General features: G+C 42.3%; 1 protein-coding gene across 1 annotated transcript in view; it reads left to right on the top strand.

Annotated features, from left to right (window-relative positions):
• Positions 1-3,721: 3,721 nt before the first annotated feature.
• Positions 3,722-20,627, top strand: part of pola1 (polymerase (DNA directed), alpha 1) — a 95,951-nt gene continuing 79,045 nt past the window's right edge. The window contains exons 1-18 of the mRNA XM_046292597.1: positions 3,722-3,865; positions 4,759-4,877; positions 5,039-5,135; positions 5,220-5,300; positions 5,386-5,501; positions 5,674-5,736; positions 6,060-6,158; positions 6,277-6,418; positions 12,448-12,607; positions 13,689-13,855; positions 14,062-14,174; positions 14,405-14,518; positions 14,797-14,871; positions 14,969-15,107; positions 15,226-15,380; positions 17,083-17,167; positions 17,292-17,353; positions 17,528-17,617. Of these exons, the coding sequence (XP_046148553.1) occupies positions 3,817-3,865; positions 4,759-4,877; positions 5,039-5,135; positions 5,220-5,300; positions 5,386-5,501; positions 5,674-5,736; positions 6,060-6,158; positions 6,277-6,418; positions 12,448-12,607; positions 13,689-13,855; positions 14,062-14,174; positions 14,405-14,518; positions 14,797-14,871; positions 14,969-15,107; positions 15,226-15,380; positions 17,083-17,167; positions 17,292-17,353; positions 17,528-17,617 (1,926 nt within the window). The 5' untranslated portion in view covers positions 3,722-3,816. The remainder of the gene's footprint in view (positions 3,866-4,758; positions 4,878-5,038; positions 5,136-5,219; positions 5,301-5,385; positions 5,502-5,673; positions 5,737-6,059; positions 6,159-6,276; positions 6,419-12,447; positions 12,608-13,688; positions 13,856-14,061; positions 14,175-14,404; positions 14,519-14,796; positions 14,872-14,968; positions 15,108-15,225; positions 15,381-17,082; positions 17,168-17,291; positions 17,354-17,527; positions 17,618-20,627) is intronic.

Here is a 20,627-nt window from a genome sequence, read left to right as displayed (position 1 = left end):
TTTGACTATTGGATGTTCTAATAGGTACTTCAGTATTGCCAGCCGAATCTCGGGAGTTGATAGGCTTGAAGTCATAAACAGAGCAATGCTTGAAGCACAGCGAAGAGCTGCTGGCAAATGCAGGAAAGTGCTGTTTGAATGAATGCTGCCTACCACCTCTCAGTCAGACTGCTCTATCAAATCATAGACTTAATTATAATATAATAACACGCAGAAATACGAGCCGTAGGTCATTAATATGGTCAAATCCGGAAACTATCATTTCGGAAACAAAATGTTTATCCTTTCAGTGAAATACGGAACTGTTCTCTATTTTATTAAACGGGTGGCATCCATAAGTCTAAATATTGCTGTTACATTGCACAAACTTCAATGTTATGTTGTAATTACGTAAAATTCTGGCAAATTAGTTAGCAACGAGCCAGGCGGCCCAAACTGTTGCATATACCCTGACTCTGCGTGCAATGAACGCAAGAGAAGCGGCACAATTTCCCTAGTTAATATTGCCTGCAAACATTCAATTATTTTAACTAAATATGCAGGTTAAAAAAAATATACTTATGTGTATTGATTTTAAGAAAGGCATTGATGTTTATGGTTAGGTACAGTCGTGCAACGTTTGTGCTTTTTTCACAAATGCGCTTTTGTTAAATCATCCCCCGTTTGGAGAAGTTGGCTGTCTTTGTTAGGAAGAAAAATTAATTCATGCTTTTGTTACTTCTAGGTTAGACTACTGCAATGCTCTACTTTCCGGCTACCCGGATAAAGCACTAAATAAACTTCAGTTAGTGCTAAATATGGCTGCTAGAATCCTGACTAGAACCAAAATATTTGATCATATTACTCCAGTGCTAGCCTCCCTACACTGGTTTCCTGTCAAGGCAAGGGCTGATTTCAAGGTTTTACTGCTAACCTACAAAGCATTACATGGGCTTGCTCCTACCCATCTCTCTGATTTGGTCCTGCCGTACATACCTACACGTACGCTACGGTCACAAGACGCAGGCCTCCTAATTGTCCCTAGAATTTCTAAGCAAACAGCTAGAGGCAGGGCTTTCTCCTATAGAGCTCCATTTTTATGGAATGGTCTGCCTACCCATGTAAGAGACGCAAACTCGGTCTCAACCTGTAAGTCTTTACTGAAGACTCATCTCTTCAGCGGGTCATATGATTGAGTGTAGTCTGTCCCAGGAGTGTGAAGGTGAACGGAAAGGCTCTGGAGCAACTTACCACCCTTGCTGTCTGTGCCTGGCCGGTTCCCCTCTTTCCACTGGGATTCTCTGCCTCTAACCCTATTACAGGGGCTGAGTCACTGGCTTACTGGTGCTCTTTCATGTCGTCCCTGGAAGGGGTGTGTCACTTGAGTGGGTTGAGTCACTGATGTCATCTTCCTGTCTGGGTTGGCGCCCCCCCTTGGGTTGTGCCGTGGCGGAGATCTTTGTGGGCTATACTCGGCCTTGTCTCAGGATGGTAAGTTGGAGGTTGCAGATATCCCTCTAGTGGTGTGGGGGCTGTGCTTTGGCAAAGTGGGTGGCGTTATATCCTTCCTGTTTGGCCCTGTCCGGGGGTATCATCGGATGGGGCCACAGAACGCAAGAGAAGTGACACAATTTCCCTAGTTAAAATAAATGCATGTTAGCAGGCAATATTAACTAAATGTGCAGGTTTAAAAATATATACTTGTGTATTTATTTTTTAAAAGGCGTTGTTTATGGTTAGGTACACATTGGTGCAACGACAGCGCTTTTTCTTTTGCAAATGTGTGTCACGCCTTGGTCTTAGTATTTTGTGTTTTCTTTAATTATTTGTTCAGGCCAGGGTGTGACATGGGTTTATTGTGTTGTCGTATTGGTTTTTTTGTAGGCATTGGGATTGCGGCTGAGTAGGGGTGTAGCATAGGTTTGGCTGCCTGAGGAGGTTCTCAATCAGAGTCAGGTGATTCTCGTTGTCTCTGATTGGGAACCATATTTAGGTAGCCGGGGTTTCACTGTGTATTTCGTGGGTGATTGTTCCTGTCTCTGTGTAGTGTTCACCAGATAGGCTGTAATAAGGTTTCGCATTCCGTTTGTTGTTTTGTATTTATTTAGTTATTTCATGTATCGCAATTCTTCATTAAAGAACATGAGTAACCACCACGCTGCATTTTGGTCCGACTCTCCTTTGACAGAAGAATGCCGTTAAAATGTGCTTGTTAAATCGGCCGTTTGGCGAAGTAGGCTGTGATTCAATGATAAATGAACAGTTACCGCATCGATTATATGCAACGCAGGACATGCTAGTTAACCTAGTAATATCATCAATATCATCATGTGTAGTTAACTAGTGATTATGTTAAGATTGATTGTTTTTTATAAGATATGTTTAATGCTAGCTAGCACCTTACCGTGGCTCCTTGCTGCACTCGCTTAACAGGTAGTCAGCCTGCCACACAGTCTCCTCGTGGAGTGCAATGTAATCGGCCATGATCGGTGTCCAAAAATGCAGATTACCGATTATTATGAAAACTTGAAATTGGCCCTAATTAATCAGCCATTCCGATTAATCGGTCAACCTTTACTCCCATATCTATTGGGTGAAATACCAGTGTCCAATCACAGCAGCAATATTTGTGACCTGTTGCCACAAGAAAAGGGCAAGCAGTGAAGAACAAACACCATTGTAAATACAACCCATATTTATGTTTATTTATTTTATCTTTTGTACTTTAACTATTTGCATATCGTTACATCACAGTATATAGCCAAAGTATGACATCTGTAATGTCTCTATTCCTTTGGAACTTTTGTGATTGTAATGTTTACTGTTCATTTATTGTTTAATTCCATTTTGTTTATCTATTTTACTTGCTTTGCCAATGTAAACATGTTTCCATGCCAATAAAGCCCTTTGAATTGAATTGAGAGAGACCAAGAGCACGAGTGTTCTTGATGAAGCAAACAATAAACAAACTCACCATGAACAACATTCATTGGTGTAAAGTACTTAAGTAGTACCTTAAAGTATGTTTACTTAAGTCATTTTTGGGGGTATCTGTACCTTACATTGCTATTTATATTTTTGCCAACTTTTACTTCACTACATTCTAAAGGAAATTATGTACTTTATACTCCATACATTTTTCACGACACCCAAAAGTACTCATTACATTTTGACAGAACAATGGTCCAATTCACGCACTTATCAAGAGAACATCCCCAGTCATCCCTACTGCCTCTGAACTGGCGGACTCACTAAACACAAATGCTTTGTTTGTAAATTATGTTGGAGAGTGCCCCTGGCTATCTATTTTATAAATGTGTGCCATCTAAGGAATTTGAAATGTTTTCTACTTTTGATACTTAAGTATATTTGAGCAAATCCGTTTACTTTTGACACTTGTGTATATTTAAAACCAAATACTTTAGACTTTTACTCAAGTAGTATTTTACTGGTTGACGTTCACTTTTACTTGAGTGATTTTCTATTAAGGTATCTTCACTTTCACTTTTAAGTATGACAATTGAGTCCTTTTCCCACCACTGCTTATAGTCCCGACCCCAGCCCAGACTAATAACGTGATGAAGACATTGCAAACATTACTGTAGGCTACATGGACTATGAAACAACATCGCCATCAAGCGGACACTGAACCACATTTCCTTGCCAAGAATCGAAACTCCGGCGATATTCTGATTGGTTGCTTTCTTTTAGCGTCATTTCCTGCATATGACTTTCACCGGAAAGGAGCTTTGGCGCGAAATCTTCTGTTGTGTTGAACTGTGAAGCTAGCTACCAAAAAAGAGCTGAAGGTTATCAATACATTTGAAATAACTAGCAATGTCTCCGGTTTCTAAGCCAGAGAAGGACGTGGACAACCCGGACGGCGGTGAGTCTGACCGGAATATTACTGCAAACAAGCTAGCGTGAATACCCGACACGATTTAGCCAACAAGCTGTCAGCTAACTATCGCGGGCTAACAACAAAGCAAGCAACTCACGTTAATAGAATGAATACATTTAGCTAGCTACGTGCCATTAAATTAACACCGAATGTTCATAAATTGCATAATTACCCACAGTTAACTGGCCATTTAGCTACTGTGATGTTGACATTTTATACTTTAAGACATACTCCGCTGGTACTTTGGCGACAAAGTATTTTTGTTAAACTCCCGCATTGAGCTACACGTGTCTCTGTAGTTCATACATGTATAATATATGCGCAGAACTAATGTTTTACCTCAATTAGCCACAAAATCCCTAGTTTGAGAGGAACTTTTCTTGGAGCTGTGCTGGACGCCATTTTCCCTTAATTCCCCACCCAGGTCAGCCAGTCCCCAGCAATTAAGAGTTATAGCCAATGAGCTTCAGCTCCTCGCGTTTTTCTTCCAGCAAGAGGCCTACCCAGCGTAATCCAATGAGGTTGCAGAGCGGCTCTCAACAGCTCAGTGGAAACAGCAGAGAGAGCGCTATGATGTGGTGTCCTTACTTTATCTGCAAATATGTGAAGTAATACACTATTTTCAGCGACCACTCCTGAGTGCTACTTTCTACTGTCAAAAAATATATACAACAGTACCCGGAGAATCTCTTTAAAAGTTGGCAGTCGCTTGCCTGAAATGCCTGTAGGAGAACTGTGTTTTGAACTCTCGTCTTTAACTCTTTCTGCTTTCTCTCTGCCCCTTTCTTCCCCCATCTTTTATGCTCCCTCCATCTCAATCTCTCCCCCCACTCCATATCTCTCTCACCCCTCACTCTCTTCCTGTTTTCTCTCTCCAGAGAATGACTGCGGCCTGGCAGTGGGTCGCTCCAGGAGGGAGAAGAAGGAGAAGACAGGGAGGAAGTCAGCTCTGGAGCAGCTCAAGAGAGCCAAGAAGGGAGAGAAAGTCAAATATGAGGTGGGTGTTGTCCAAGTCCTGATCTGACAGAGGTGTGTTTGTGTCCTCCCCTTTTAATCTGTGTGTTAAGTGAACAAGTTGTAGAGTGTACGTTATCGTGTGGGTGTTATAGCCAAGCCTTGTTTTAACATGTGTGTGGAATCTGTGTGTGCTGTGTGTAGGTGGAGGATTTGACCAGTGTGTATGAGGAGGTGGATGAGGAACAGTACTCTCGGATGGTGAGAGAAAGGCAGGATGATGACTGGATCATTGATGATGGTGAGTTGGTCTGAAATGCCTTCAGAACCTTTCTGTCTTCTCAGTCCCAAGTTATAGCAAGTTCTCTCTCTCTCTCTCTCTCAGATGGCACAGGGTATGTGGAGGATGGGAGAGAAATCTTTGATGAGGATTTGGCAGATGATGTGTTAGAGAAAGGCGCCAAAGGTAGGAACCATGTGTGCGTTTGTGTGTCTGTGTGAAAACAAGCCTGTGTGTGTCTCCAGCCTAATTGTTGTTTGTTTGTGTGTAGGTAAAGCAGGCGCTAAGGGAGCAGACTCTAAGAATAACATTAAGAAGGCAGCGGTGGCCAAACCCAACAGCATCAAAAACCTCTTCATGAACAGCAACGTCAAGAAACCTGCTGAGGTGAGTGTTTGTGCACCTGTTTATCAAAAGTCGCTTCGCTAATCATGGGTGTGTGTTTCTCACCCTCTTTGACCCTATACATGCAATCCAAAACACTCAATAGTTAGTGTTCTAGTCCATTTGTTTCTATTTTGCAATTGAACCAGGGTTGTGTGTTTTGTGTCTCTTACAGAAAGATGTGGACCTATCCAAAGATGACCTACTAGGGGACATTCTACAGGACCTGCACTCTGATGTCAGTCTCTCCTGTCCTGTCAACCTCCACACCTTCTCATAGCGGGGGAAAAATAGTGCATGTCAGCTCACTCGCACATGAAGTTTACTCTGCAAGTGGTTCAACAACGCTACAGCCTTAATAGTTTTTTTTTTGTCAGCTTGCTGTGTATGGTTTAGTCCAGCTCCTGTAATTCCCCTTTCTTAAACCAAGTTCAGCTAGATCATTTGGTAGATGCTTAGATTTCAGCTTGTTATTTGATTCTTTTTCACGAAGACATGGACTCACTGAGGGTGAATACGCTATCAGTGTGTCTGAGTGTCTCCATCTTCCCCCTCTTTCAGAGGCCGTCACCCCTGACTCCTCCGGTCGTCACTCTGAAGAAGAAGAAGGCCCTCGGAACTACCATGAACCCCTTCTCCATCAAAACTCAATACCCTAAGGTACACTTCTCTCTCTCCATTGATCCCTGCCCCCTCTAATATTCCATTAAGGCCAAACGTTACTGAGTACACCCCTGGTCTTCTTCCTGTTGTAATGTGTCACTTCCCTCCATCGCAGGAGTCTCCATCTGCCCAGGGGTCAAAGGTGAAACACCCTCCTCCTGGTGAGCTGACTCCCCGGGTGCCCTCCCGCCTCCCCACCTCCAGGCCCTCCGTCCCAGTGGAGAAGAAGAGAGTGAAGGTGGAAGAAATTGAGGAGGGTAAGAAATCAGACTAGGAGTTAATCTAGCACTCGCTGGGCCGGTTTCCTGGACCCAGATTAAGCCTAGTTCTAGACTAAAAATATAAATCGAAAGTGCTTTTTAATCAAGCATTTGGTTTAAATCGGCAATCATATTATATTTTATTTGTCACGTGCCGAATACAACAGGTGTAGACCTTTCCGTGAAATGCTTACTTACAAGCCCTTAACCAACAATGCAGTTCAAGAAATAAAGTTGAGAAAATATTTACTAAATAGAATAGTGGTTAGTATTACTAAATAGAATAGTGGAATAGGTGGTGGTTGTCAATGTAAATAGTCCGGGTGGCCTTTTGATTAATTGTTCTGCAGTCTTATGACTTGGGTGTAGTAGCTGTTAAGGAGCCTTTTGGACCTAGACTTGGTGCTCCGGTACCGCTTTCCGTGCAGTAACCGAGAGAACAGTCTATGACTTGGGTGATTGGAGTCTGACAATTTTCTGGGCCTTCTTCTGACACCTCCTCGTATATAGATCCTTTGATTGCTGAAGCTTGGCCCCAGTGATGTACTAGGCTGTACGCAGTACCCGCTGTAGCGCCTTACGGTCGGTCGGTCGTATGCCGAGCAGTTGCCATACCAGGCGGTGATGCAACCGGTCAGGATGCTCTCGATGGTGCAGTTGAAGAGCTTTTGAGGATCGAGCATAAAAGGCATTTTGCTCGTCTGGTAGGCTCACGTCACTGGGCAGCTCGCGGCTGGGTTCCCTTTTGTAGTCCATAATAGTTTTTAAGCCCTGCCACATCTGACGAGTGTCTGAGCCGGTGTAGTAGGATTCAATCTTACTCCTGCATTGATGCTTTGCCTGTTTGATGATTCGTCTGAGGACATAGCGTGTTTTAAAAAGAAAAATGTCCTGATTAGTGTCCCACTCCTTGAAAGGGGCAGCTCTCGCCTTTAGCTCGATGCGTATGTTGCCTGTAATCCATGGCTTCTGGTTGGACATGTACGTACGGTCACTGTGGGGACGACGTCGTTGATGCACTTATTGATGAAGCCTGATCACTGAGGTGGTGTACTCCTCAATGCCATTGGATGAATCCCCGAACATATTCCAGTCTGTGTTAGCGAAACACTCCTGTAGTGTAGCATCCGTGTCATCTGACCACTTCCGTATTGAGCAAGTCACGGGTACTTCCTGCTTTAGTTTTTGTTTGTAAGCAGGAATCAGGGGGATATAATTATGGTCAGATTTTCCAAATGGAGGGCAAGGGAGCATTTTCTTGTTTGCTTATGGCCTTATAGAGTAGGTTGAGTGCAGTCTCAGTGCCAGCATCGGTCTGTGGTGGTAAATAGACGGCTACGAATAATGTAGATGAGAACTCTCTTGGTAGATAGTGTGGTCTACAGCTTATCACGAGGTACTCTCCCTCAGGCGAGCAATACCTAGAGACTTCCTTTATATTAGGCATCGCGCACCAGCTGTTATTGACAAATAGACACATACCCCCACCCCTTGTCTTACCAGACGTAGTTGATCTGTCTAGCCGACGCACGGAAAACCCAGCTAACTGTTTATTATCCGTGTCGTCGTTCAGCCACGACTGTGAAACATAAGATATTACATGTCTTGTTGGTAGGATACTCTCGAACGGAGATCATCCAGTTTATTCTCCAGTGATTGCATGTTGGCCAATAGAACAGATGGTAGAGGTGGATTGACCACTCGCCAACAAATTCTCACAAGGCACCCCAATCTCTGCCCCCTGTATTTGTCTTTTCTTCACGGGAATGACAGGAATTTTGTCCACACATTTGGTGGATGCAGATGCTTCTGAAGCTTAGATAAATGAGTTGTGTGTTGTGTGGGATGAGTCTGACTTTCAGGAAATGTCAGTTAAAGATAAGTACACTGAATTAAGACCAAACACCTATTTAGACCCAATCACCGTCCCTTCAAAGTAAGTTACTAAATGTAGTCCAGTTTGTAACATTCTCTTTGAAATGGCCTTTGAAATGATGTAATTCAATGTAGTTAGCTTTGAAATGTTTGATGTATGTCCATTTTAAAGTGGTAAAAATTCAAAACGTTGATAGTAGTATGGTGTCGTGTCTTTCCTATCATTAAATTGAAGACATAGTTTTTATCAAAGATTCTCTCATTAGAATTACGCGATCAACTGATTAATCCTGTAAATGTAATTAACTAGGAAGTTGGGGCACCAAGGAAAAATATTCAGATTACAAAGTTATAATTTCCTAAAATAACTTTTCAGATATTTTATCTGATCAATTAGTCTTCGAATTAATGAATTATTTACTTTACCTCACTTTAGTCTCATTCCAAAGTTGTAAATTGTTGGTTATCTGCACGAACCCAGTCTTCACTATGAGTCATCCATACATCGATTGTCTTAAATGATTTATTTATTACTAAGTAATTCACAGAAATGCATAAACAAACAAACAAACAAACAAGGTAAATGTGGTTACATGAAATGAGAATGTGCCCTAGTGGGCTAAACCGGCATGGAGGCTTGTTAGACAAAAGGGGAAGTGGGGGTCAACTAAGAAGTCACTACAAAGTGATAATTGTAACAATTGAAATGCTAATCCTTTGCACATGAACGCTCACTCATTCGGGAACAATTGCAATCAATATATATATTTGCGCTCGGTGTGTCGTCTTGATCGCTGGTGAAAAGTTCATTTATTTTGTAGAATTGTCCTCTCTCTCTATCGTGGTTATAGTGGATAGTTCAGAGTGACATTCATTTGTTTCTTTATAGAATGGATGTTTCGGCGGTTGTTGTTCTTCACGTTCAGTGAACCAAATTCCTAGCTGCAGACTAGTAATTAATATCAAAGACTTGTTCGTATTCTGTCTATTGATAGTCTAAGAGTTTAACCACGTGGTATGGTTAAAAGATTCAGCAATGGTTTACATTCTTTGTCTTCTTCCTAAAGGATAAAAACATGGTCTGCAACCTTTAGCCATCTCGTAATTGAGGTAAGCTCGGTCTGCTCATCGAAAACCCGAGTCGGGGTTTTATTCGGAAGGGCTGTCCCAGGATGTCTGACCCTACTGGTCTCAGCGGCGGTCCTCTGATTTAGTTCAATACAAACAGTATCATACTCACTCATTCATCTTATACAACAATTAGATGTAAACCTCTTATCTGAGGCTATTATATAAACAGTGTTATGGTAATGTGGCCACACCATCTCCCATGAGATTCCCCAAGTTGTGACAAACGGACCAGTTCGTAGCTGGATTCTTCACCGATCTTTTATACTTTCTCTGGAATATGAAATTTGTTCGTACCTCGAGTTCTGTGAGGTGGAAGGAATTCCTTTGTCCTCTATGACCCTGTGGCAGGGTCTTCTCAGGAATTTACGACAAAATGAAATACTAATGTTAATGTACCAAAATTGATAGGTAGATGCAAAACATTTGGGGACTGTATTAAGACCTGGCACCCCAGGCTGAAATTGCATTTTTGCATGTCAGTGAAACTTTCAAGAAGCAAGGTGTCGCTTGCCACATCATGATGCATTTTTGATGTGGCATGTGACACATTTTTGCTTCTTGAAAGTCCAATATCTTGAAAACTTCACTGCTGACATGCAAAACATTTGGGACCGGTATTAACAGTTTTTTTAAAGCAAATAATTACTAAAATATAGTTTGGATTCTTCCTTCAATCTCTTTGGTAAACCAGCTCTCGGCTAACCCTTTCAGTGTTTTCCCTATATTCTGCTTAATTGTGGATGCTACTCCAAAAGATCTGATGTAAAAACATTTTCAGTGTAAACTTAAACGACTAAAACCAGATATAAAGTATGTAGAAAAGATGATGGAGCTATATATTTTTAAATAATATCACGTTTGAGAACTAACAACCATCAGAATAAAAACTAGAAAATCTCAAATAAAAAAATGGCATGGGGCCGCCATTGATTTTATGTTTGAATCACTTGGATAGCATATGAATTTTCCAGTGTTTCCAGGTTCCTATAATATATGACCTATAATTACTTACAATATGAGTGAAATAGTTTTCCTTCCAAAAAATTGTACACTGAACTAAAATATAAACACAAGATGTAAATTGTTGGTCCCATGTTTCATGAGCTCAAATAAAAGATCCCAGAAATGTTCCATACACGCAAAGATTATTTCTCTCCACATCCGGCTTCTTTACCTGGTCGTCTGAGACCAGCCACCCTGACAGCTGATGAAACTGGGTTTACACAACAATAATTTCTGCACAAGCTGTCAGGGAAGCTCATCTGCATGTTCGTTGTCCTCACCAGGGTCTTGACCTGACTGCAGTTCTGTGTCGTAATCTGCTTCAGTGGGCAAATGCTCACCTTTGATGGCCACTGGCACGTTGGAGAAGTGTGCTGTTCACGGATGAAGCCGGTTTTCAACTGTACCAGGCAGATGGCAGACAACCTGTAAAGTGTTGTTGGTGAGCGGTTTGCTGATGTCAACGTTGTGAACAGAGTGCCTCATGGTGGCAGTGGTGTTATGGTGTGGGCAGGCAAAAGCTACAGACAACAAACACAATTGCATTCAAATCTGTCAATTTTGAAGGCGCAGAGATAACGTGATGAGATCCTGGGGCCCATTGTCGCGCCATTCATCTGTCGCCTCCACTCATGTTTCAGCATGATAATGCAGGCCCCATGTCGCAAGAATCTATACACAATTATTGGATGCAGAAACTGTCCCAGTACTTCCATGGCCCGCATACTCACCAGACATGTCACCCATTGAGCATGTTTGAGCATGTTTGGTATCACCCATTGAGCATGTTTTGGATTGACATGTAATACAGCGTGTTCCAGTTCCTGCCAATATTCAGCAACTTTTCACAGCCATTGAAGGGGAGTGGGACAACAGTCCATGGGCCACAATCAACTGCCTGATCAACTCTATACGAAGGAGATGTGTTGCGCTGCATGAGGCAAATGGTAATCAATCAAATTAATTTAAAAAGCCCCTTTTTACATCAGCCGATGTCACCAAAGTGCTGTACAGAAACCCAGCCTAAAACCCCAAACAGCAAGCAAAGCATGATGGCTAGGAGGAACTCAGTAGAAAGGCAGGAACCTAGGAAGAAACTTAGAGGAACCAGGCTTTGAGGGGTGGCCAGGCTGTGCCGGGTTGAGATTATAACAGAACATGGCCAAGATGTTCTAACATTCATAGATGACCAGCAAGGTCAAATAATAATCACAATGGTTGTAGAGGGTGCAACAGTTCAGCACCTCAGTAGTAATTGTCAGTTGGCTTTTCATAGTCGAGCATTCAGAGTTAGAGAGAGCTTGTGCAGTAGAGAGTGATCACACCAGATACTGACTTGTTTTCTGATCCACGCCCGTACTTTAAAAAACTTTTTTTTTTTTAAAGATATTGTGACCAACCAATGCGTGTCTGTATTCCCAGTTGTGTGAAATCTATAAATTAGGGCCTGATTCATCTTTAAAATTGTTGCATGTTGTGTTTATTTATGTTCAGTATAATTATATTAAAAGGCAGCTTTTTTTGTTTGAATGGTGTGGCCGCTTATTGGCCAGCTCATCCTCTTCTAGACCGCTGATTTGCCAGCTCATCTTCCTCAGGAATATGACTTATTCTGTAAGGAAATAGCAAGTATTGAAATGCTTTAAGATAGAAGTTTGAGGTGGGGTTTTAAGTGCTTTTTATTTTTTTCTCCCAATTTATGCATTGGCCACATACGAGTACAGAACAAAAACATTATTTTTAACAGAATGTAAACTTTTAAAAGGGAGAATTTCACTGGACAGTTACTTTAAAACTGCACATTTTCTCTAAACCCCATGGCCAAATGAGTAGAATTGTGGGAAATTAGGTTTAAAACAGCAAAATTGATTCCACAGCTAAGAGGGCATCTAAAATGTTCAGTCGGAGAGTGCACCATTGGCCACACCAACGATCCAAGGGGAAACGCTTCCTTTTCCCCAATAGCTGTCAGTCTGTCCATCTCTCAATCAATCTCTCTCCCTTCCCCTCTCTCCCAGAGGACAACTCTCTGCAGTTTGACGGGGTGGACTTTGACGAACCCATGGAGGTGGGGCTTGAACAGGAAAAGGATTGGCCTACAAATGAAGAGGAGGAGCCAGAGACCAAACCAGCTGTTAAAGTGGAACCTAAAGCAGAACCACAGGACCTGGTCCTACTGTGAGTGTGTGTCTACTTGCTTGTCTCCTGTTAGTGGTTCTACCATAGACTTTGCTAGACATGGCATCATTGTATCTGTCCCATTATGGTGTCTGTGAGAGCACAGGCAGTGCCATTGAGGCCATCTCTATTTTGAAGTAGTCCATTTTCTTCTACTTTATGAGTTGGCAAACAAACTGAAAGGCTGCATACTGTTTGAACAGGTACAAAGTCATTGTTTGTTATTTACTGGCACCTGCATTTATGGAATGTTTGCTCACGTATAATTAATTGGCTGATCCCTCATGGTGACTTGAGTAGGAATTATGTGGTCCTTCCTTAACCCATATGAAGTCCCACCAAGTTGACTACTTCAAAAATGGTGAAAGTCCACAGTGGCGCTGCCAATGCTGAAATAGGCTTTTGGGCACTAGTCTTCTATCTCTATGGGTTATACTATGAGTCGAGGCCAAATACCTTTGTGTGTGTGTGTGTGTTTACATCAGTGGTGGAAAAAGTTCTCAATTGTCATACTTTAGTCATTTTCTATTAAGGTATCTTTACTTTTACCCAAGTAAAAGTGAATCAACCAGTAAAATACTACTTGAGTTAAAGTATTTGGTTTTAAATATACTTAAGTATCAAAAGTAAATGAAATTTCTAAAATAAGTAAAAGTATAAATAATTTCAAAATCCTTATGAGGCAAACCAGGCGGCATGACTTTCTTTTATATTATGGATAGTCAGGGGAACACTCCAACACTCAAGACGTAATTGACCAATGAAGCATTTGTGTTTAGTGAGTCCGCCAGATCAGAGGCAGTAGGGATGACCAGGGATGTTCTCTTGATAAGTGTGTGAATTAGACCATTTTCCTGTCCTGTTAAGCATTCAAAATGTAATGAGTACTTTTGGGTATCAGGGAAAATATATGGAGTAAACAGTACATTATTTTCTTTATATTTACTATATAAATAGTAAAGTACATATACCCCAAAAAGCTACTTAAGTAGAACTTTCAAGTATTTTTACTTCCAGTGGTTTACAGTAGCAACCACTGGATCATGAGAACCTTATTAGCCCATATATCCTGTTCCTCCAGGAGGGGCAAGCTGGGGGGGGCTTGGGGTCAGGAGGAGGGGGACAGTGAGGCCCCCGTGGAGGTGCAAGTCGACCCCAGCCGTCTCCCATTGGCCGAGGGGCCAGAGGGAGAGCTCATGTTCCGCTTCTATTGGCTGGATGCCTTCGAGGACCAATACAGCCAACCAGGTGAGTTCTTACCAAACCCATGGACTAGTACAGCCAAACAGGTGTGGTCTTACTTAACCCATAGACTATTACAGCCAACCGAGTTCATATTACCAATCAGATGTCCAGGAATCCTCACTAAAACAACCAAGAAAGTGAGCCCTTCCCAAACAAAATGTGGCATGTTAAGATGTGGTCATTTTATGGTTATGTAATGTGTTTTCCAGGTGTGGTGTACCTATTTGGTAAGGTGTGGATCGAGTCAGCCAAGGCCCACGTCAGCTGCTGTGTGTCAGTGAAGAACATCGAGAGGACCATGCACTTCCTGCCCCGCGAACGCGTGAGTCCTGTTTCCTGTCACATGATCAGCTACTCCAGAATATCCACGTTTTCACACAATGTTAGACTACTATTGGAATCAACTGTGACACAAACTGTCTCTGATGAGCTTTATTACGGAAGGTTGACGTTTCCACCTAATACTGTGTTGTGTGTTTTGTGATTGCTCTTCTGGTAGGTTGTGTGTTTTTATAATGGGTCTCCTTATTGGTTGTGTGTTGTTATTGACAGATGGTGAACCCAAAGACAGGCGAGGAGACAGACACTCCGGTGGGGATGATGGACGTCTACCAGGAGGTCAATGACCTCTCTGAGAAGTTTAAGATCATGAAGTTCAAGTCCAAGGTCTGTGCCCGTCTCCCCTCGGACCAGATAGAGAAGGATTAGACTTACAGAATGATGTCAGAGGGGTTGGGTTAAATGCGGAAGGCACATTTCAGTTGAATGCATTCAGTTGTACAACTGACTAGCTATACTCCTTTCCCTTTCTTAGCAGAGACCAGGAAGTAGCCTAAACATGGGAACCAATGTTCATTTCATGACTTCCTTAGTATGTTTATTATAGACACGTTGAATGATTAGTTGATAGGCTGACTGACTGTGCTCTCTGTTTCCCTCTGTAGAAAGTGGAGAAGAGCTACGCCTTTGAGATCGCTGATGTCCCTACAGAGTCCGAGTACCTGGAAGTCAGATACTCTGTGAGTATTCTCTCTCTCGCTCTCTCTCTCTCATATCGCTCTCTCTCTCTCATATATATATATGTCTTATCCATTGTTTATTGTATTTTTTGTGTAGGCTGAGTATCCGTCTCTGCCCTCGGACCTCAAGGGTGCGACTTTCTCCAAGGTGTTTGGAACCAACACCTCCAGCCTGGAGCACTTCCTCCTCAGCAGGAAGATCAAAGGACCCTGCTGGCTGGACATCAAGACCCCACGTAAGACGACACACACGCTCTGAGACACACAGATGTTCAAACGCACTCTCTCATAGTCACACACTCACACAAACAAGCAACACACACACCTCTAACCCTCTCTCCGGTCTCCCTGTAGAGTTGAGCAGCGTGCCTGTGAGCTGGTGTAAGGTGGAAGCAGTGGCGATGCGTAGTGACCTGGTCACTGTGGTCAAAGATCTGCCTCCTCCACCTCTCACTGTCATGTCCATCAGCCTGAAGACTGTACAGAACCCCAAGACACACCACAACGAGGTCTGTCTCTCTGTCATATGTTAAGATCAGGGGTTTTCAACCTTCTCTTGCCCAGGGACCCCCTCCCAGGCAAACCATCATACCTAAACGGGGGGGGAAATGTAACATCTTATCAGGTGAATGATAATGGCAAGGAGAAGTAATCAACATTTTAAAATGTAATATATTTGGTAGATAGATTATAATTGGAAGAGGAGGTGTAAACCCTTAACATAGTCTATTAGCTAGAAAGGTAACTCCAAACACATTTCACCAAGAGCAGCTGGTTAACAAAGGTCAGACGTGTTGAAAAAAATGCATTTCCGACAGTCCAAGTCAAGAAAGCTTACTTGCTGCACTGGTAGCCTATTCTCCTACTGTAGGTATGTCATTAAAAATGTATTTGTTATTTTCTTGTTGCAGTTTTTAGTCTAGGTGGAACTAACAAGTGGAACAAGTACCCTTTAACTAACCCATAGAATTAGAATTCCTAGAACACATTCCCATTCAGACACTAGATCAGATATTCCCATTCTATGGCATTGACACGGTCTGAGGAGATAATGTTCCCATTCTATGAGTTATATTGCTACACTCTCACTGTGAGTAATCTAGTAAATGACTAAGTCTGTCATTCACTTGAACAATGGGCCCATCTCTTATCAAATCAATCGGCCCATAGATAGATAATGCACATTCCAATCAAAATGGATAGTGGATGTTATTGCATGTAGTGCAACACTTGTTTTAACAAGGTCTCCTTTTTACTTTCCTTTTTATTGTGGGTAGGTAAATATGAAATGATATGGCTTTAAATACAATAAGATACATTTTTCTTTTTCAGATAGCAAATAATCCCTTTATTAGGATGCGACAACCCTGATGGTCTCCATTGGAATCCTGTTATGGCTAGTGTAGGGATGGTTTGTTATGGTAGAAACTGTATGTTTCTGTTGTCTTTTATATGTTTTCTGTGATCTGATGGCCTGTTGGATTAGCTTTGGTTACACCCTCTCCGTGGCACCACAGCTCGTTACCTCTGTGTTTGCATGTTATTCTTCAAATTTTCCAGCCAATGAGCAGCAAAGGGGCTGAAAAGCCATGGTTACACATTAATCCTACATGTCTGGAGTTTTCTGAAACCATCCACCTTCTCTCTCTATCCAGGGTTTGCACAAAGTGCTTAAAGTACTTCAATAAGGCACTCTGAAATTGAAGTACTGGAATACCTTGAAAATCAGACATTTTCTCAAGTTGGTACTTGAAATGTACTTGAATTAAATTGAGAGGAGCACAGATTATGAACAAATATGTTTATCAAAAATATTAGAAAAATATATTGGTCTTGTGAATTTCGTGCTGTGGTTGCCAGGTGAGCTCGCTCATTTCACCCACACTGGCACTCAGCCAGGCAGGTACAGAACTGAATGATTAGGTGCCACCTAACGTCACATTGAGAGCTAAAATGCCCGACAAATGTAGATTCAACCCTGCCTTTTGTGCGTATGGAAAATGTTGGGGATATTAGAATATTTGTGTTTAAGTCTTTAAATTTAACATGCCACTGTCTGTACGAACCCCGTTTCTAGCTCTCTCTCGCTGACTCTCTGTGTGGTGTGATTGCGTGTGATAGTGACTCTGACTAATTAGACTTGGCTAAATAATTAGTGATGCAACTGGCCTGAACCTTACCTATTATTTCCTGCTTCCTGTCCATCGCTAGATTGTGTCCCTGGCTGCCTTGGTCCACCACAGTTTCCACCTGGACAAGGCCCCCCCTCAACCCCCCTACCAGACACACTTCTGTGGTGAGTTGGTGTCACAACCTGGGAGGGAGGAAGGGAGGGAGGGAGGGGAGGGGAAGGATGTTCTGGCTTTTTTCACTGTCTCAAATGTTTGCTTACTCAGTGTTCTGTCCTTTGTGTGTTTTAGTGGTCAGTAAACCCAACGACTGTATCTTCCCCTATGACTTCATGGATGCCGTAAAGAAGAAGGTGAGTGATGACAGAACAACACCACACTGGTTTATCTGAAATCCTGTCCTTTAGCAGGTGAAGAGTCAGAGCCCTGTTCAAATACATAGAAATGCGTCCCTCTCCTCCTTTGACTTGATCACTGACGCCCCCCTTCCCCCAACCCTCGAATTTCTCTCTCACCCTCACTGTCAGAATGGTAAGGTGGAGATAGCAGCCACTGAGAGAACTCTCCTGGGATTCTTCCTGGCCAAGATGCACAAACTTGACCCTGACATCGTGGTGGTGAGTAAGACGGGAAACTACATACCAGCTACTTATGAGCTACATAGCAGAACCATAAAGATACAGACCGGCTTCATGTGAGATACTTATGAGTGACATAATAAGCTAATTGAGAATATGCACTGCATAGGAGCTACTTTATGTAATTTTCATACATTGCATTCGGAAAGTATTCATATCCCTTGACTTTTTCAAAATGTTACGTTACAGCCTTATTCTAAAATTGATTTATTTGTTTAAACTAATAATTGCTTAAACTAATAACACACACTTCTACCTTTTTTTATTGAACACTGTGTAAACATTCACAGTGCAGGGTGGGAAAAGTATGTGTATTCAAATTTTATTGGTCACACGCATGGTTAGCAGATGTTAATGTGAAATGCTTGTGCTTCTACTTCTGACCATGCAGTAATATCTAACAAGTTATCTAACAATTTCACAACAAAGGAATGACTAAGAATATGTACATATAAATATATGGATGAGCGATGGCCGAACGGCATAGGCAAGATGCAGTAGGTGGTACAGTACATAAATATGAGATGAGCAATGTATAGTATGTAAACATTATATAAAGTGGCATTGTTTAAAGTGGCTAGTGATACATTTATTACATCCAATTTTTAATTATTAAAGTGGCTAGATATTTGAGTCAGTATGTTGGTAGCAGCCACTCAATGTTAGTGATGGCTGTTTAACAGTCTGATGGCCTTGAGATAGAAGCTGTTTTTCATTCTCTTGGTCCCAGCTTTGATGCACCTGTACTGACCTCGTCTTCTGGATGATAGTGGGGTGAACAGGCAGTGGCTCGGGTGGTTGTTGTCCTTGGTGATCTTTTTGGCCTTCCTGTGACATCGGGTGGTGTTGGTGTCCTGGAGGGCAGGTAGTTTGCCCCCGGTGATGCGTTGTGCAGACCTCACTACCCTCTGGAGAGCCTTACGCTTGTGGGTGGAGCAGTTGCCGTACCAGGCGGTGATACAGTCCGACAGGATGCTCTCAATTGTGCATCTGTAGAAGTTTGTGTGTTTTTGGTGACGACAAATTTCTTCACCCTCCTGAGGTTGAAGAGGCGCTGTTGTGCCTTCGCCATGCTGTCAGTGTTGGTGGACCATTCCAGTTTGTCCGTGATGTTTACGTCAAGGAACTTAAAACGTTCCACCTTCTCCACTACTGTCCCATCGATGTGGATAAGGGGATGCTCCCAATGCTGTTTCCTGAAGTCCACGTTCATCTCCTTTGTTTTGTTGACGTTGAGTGTGAGGTTATTTTCCTGACACCACACTCCGATTGCCCTCACCTCCCTGTAGGCCATCTCGTCATTGTTGGTAATCAAGCCTACCACTGTAGTGTCGTCTGCAAACTTGATGATTGAGTTGGAGGCGTGCTTGGCCACGCAGTCATGGGTGAACAGGGAGTACAGGAGAGGGCTGAGAACGCAGCCTTGTGGGGCCCAGTGTTGTAGATCAGCGAGGTGGAGATGTTGTTTCCTACCCTCCCCACCTGGGGGCGTCCCGTCAGAATGTCCCGGACCCAGTTGCACAGGGCGGGGTTGAGACTATGATTATGATTTTTCAACGCCGATACCAATTATTGGAGGACCAAAAAAGCCAATACCAATTAATCGGACAATTTTTATTTTATTTGTAATAATGACAATTACAATTAGTGTTCATTCAGTATTGTTGTATCTTAATATAATACATAGCCTCAAGTAAGCAATGAAACATGGTCAATTTGGTTTAAATAATGCAAAAACTAAGTGTTGGAGAAGAAGGTAAAAGTGCAATATTTGTCATGTAAGAAAGCTAACGTTTCAGTTGCTTGCTCAGAACATGAGAACATATGAAAGCTGGTGGTTCCTTTTAACATGAGTCTTCAATATTCCCAGGTAAGAAGTTTTAGGTTGAAGTTATTATAGGACTATTTCTCTCTGTACAATTTGTATTTCATTAACCTTAGACTATTGGACGTTCTTATAGTATTGCCAGTGTAACAGTATAGCTTCCATCCCTCTCCTCGCTCCTCCCTGCGCTCGAACCAGCAACACAACGACAACAGCCACCCTCGAAGCAGCGCTACCCATGCAGAGCAAAGGAAACAACCACTCCAAGGCTCTGAGCGAGTGAGTGACGTTTGTAACGTTATTAGCGCGCGCTAACTAGCCAGCCATTTCACTTCGGTTACACAAGCCACATCTCGGGAGTTGATATGCTTGAAATCATAAACAGCGCAATGCTTGACGCACAACGAAGAGCTGCTGGCAAAACACATGAAAGTGCTGTTTGAATGAATGTTTACGTGCCTGCTTCTGCCTTCCACCGCTCAGTCGGATACTTAGATAATTCTATGCTTGTATGCTCAGTCAGATTATATGCAACTCAGGACACGCTAGATAATATCTAGTAATATCATCAACCATGTGAAGTTAACTAGTGATTATGATTGATTGATTGTTTTTTATAAGATAAGTTTAATGCCAGCTAGCAACTTACCTTGGCTTACTGCATTCGCGTAACAGGCAGTCAGTCTCCTTGTGGAGTGCAACAAGAGGCAGGTCGTTATTGCGTTGGACCAGTTAACTGTAAGGTTGCAAGAATTAATCCCCTGCGCTGACAAGGTACAAATCTGTCGTTCTGCCCCTGAACAGGCAGTTAACCCACTGTTCCTAGGCCACCATTGAAAATAAGAATGTGTTCTTAACTGACTTGACTAGTTAAATAAAGACTATTTAAAGGTGTAACAAAAAAAAATTGGGCAAAATCGGTGTCCAAAAATAACAATTCCCGATTGTTATGAAAACTTGAAATCGGCCCTAATTAATTGGCCATTCCGATTAATTGGTCGACCTCTAGTTGAGACCCAGGGTCTCGAGCTGAATGATGAGTTTGGAGGGTACTCGGGTGTTAATTGCTGAGTTTGGAGTGTGATAATTAATTTGCAAATTAATTAATAAAAAATCCTGCCATGTGATTTTCTGGATTTTTTTCTCTCATTTTATCTGTCATAG

The sequence above is a fragment of the Oncorhynchus gorbuscha genome, linkage group LG12, assembly GCF_021184085.1.
Source record: "Oncorhynchus gorbuscha isolate QuinsamMale2020 ecotype Even-year linkage group LG12, OgorEven_v1.0, whole genome shotgun sequence".
In the NCBI taxonomy this organism is placed as follows: Eukaryota; Metazoa; Chordata; class Actinopteri; order Salmoniformes; family Salmonidae; genus Oncorhynchus; species Oncorhynchus gorbuscha.
Note: the sequence above shows the minus strand (reverse complement) of the source record. Positions and strands in the feature narration are given on the sequence as shown.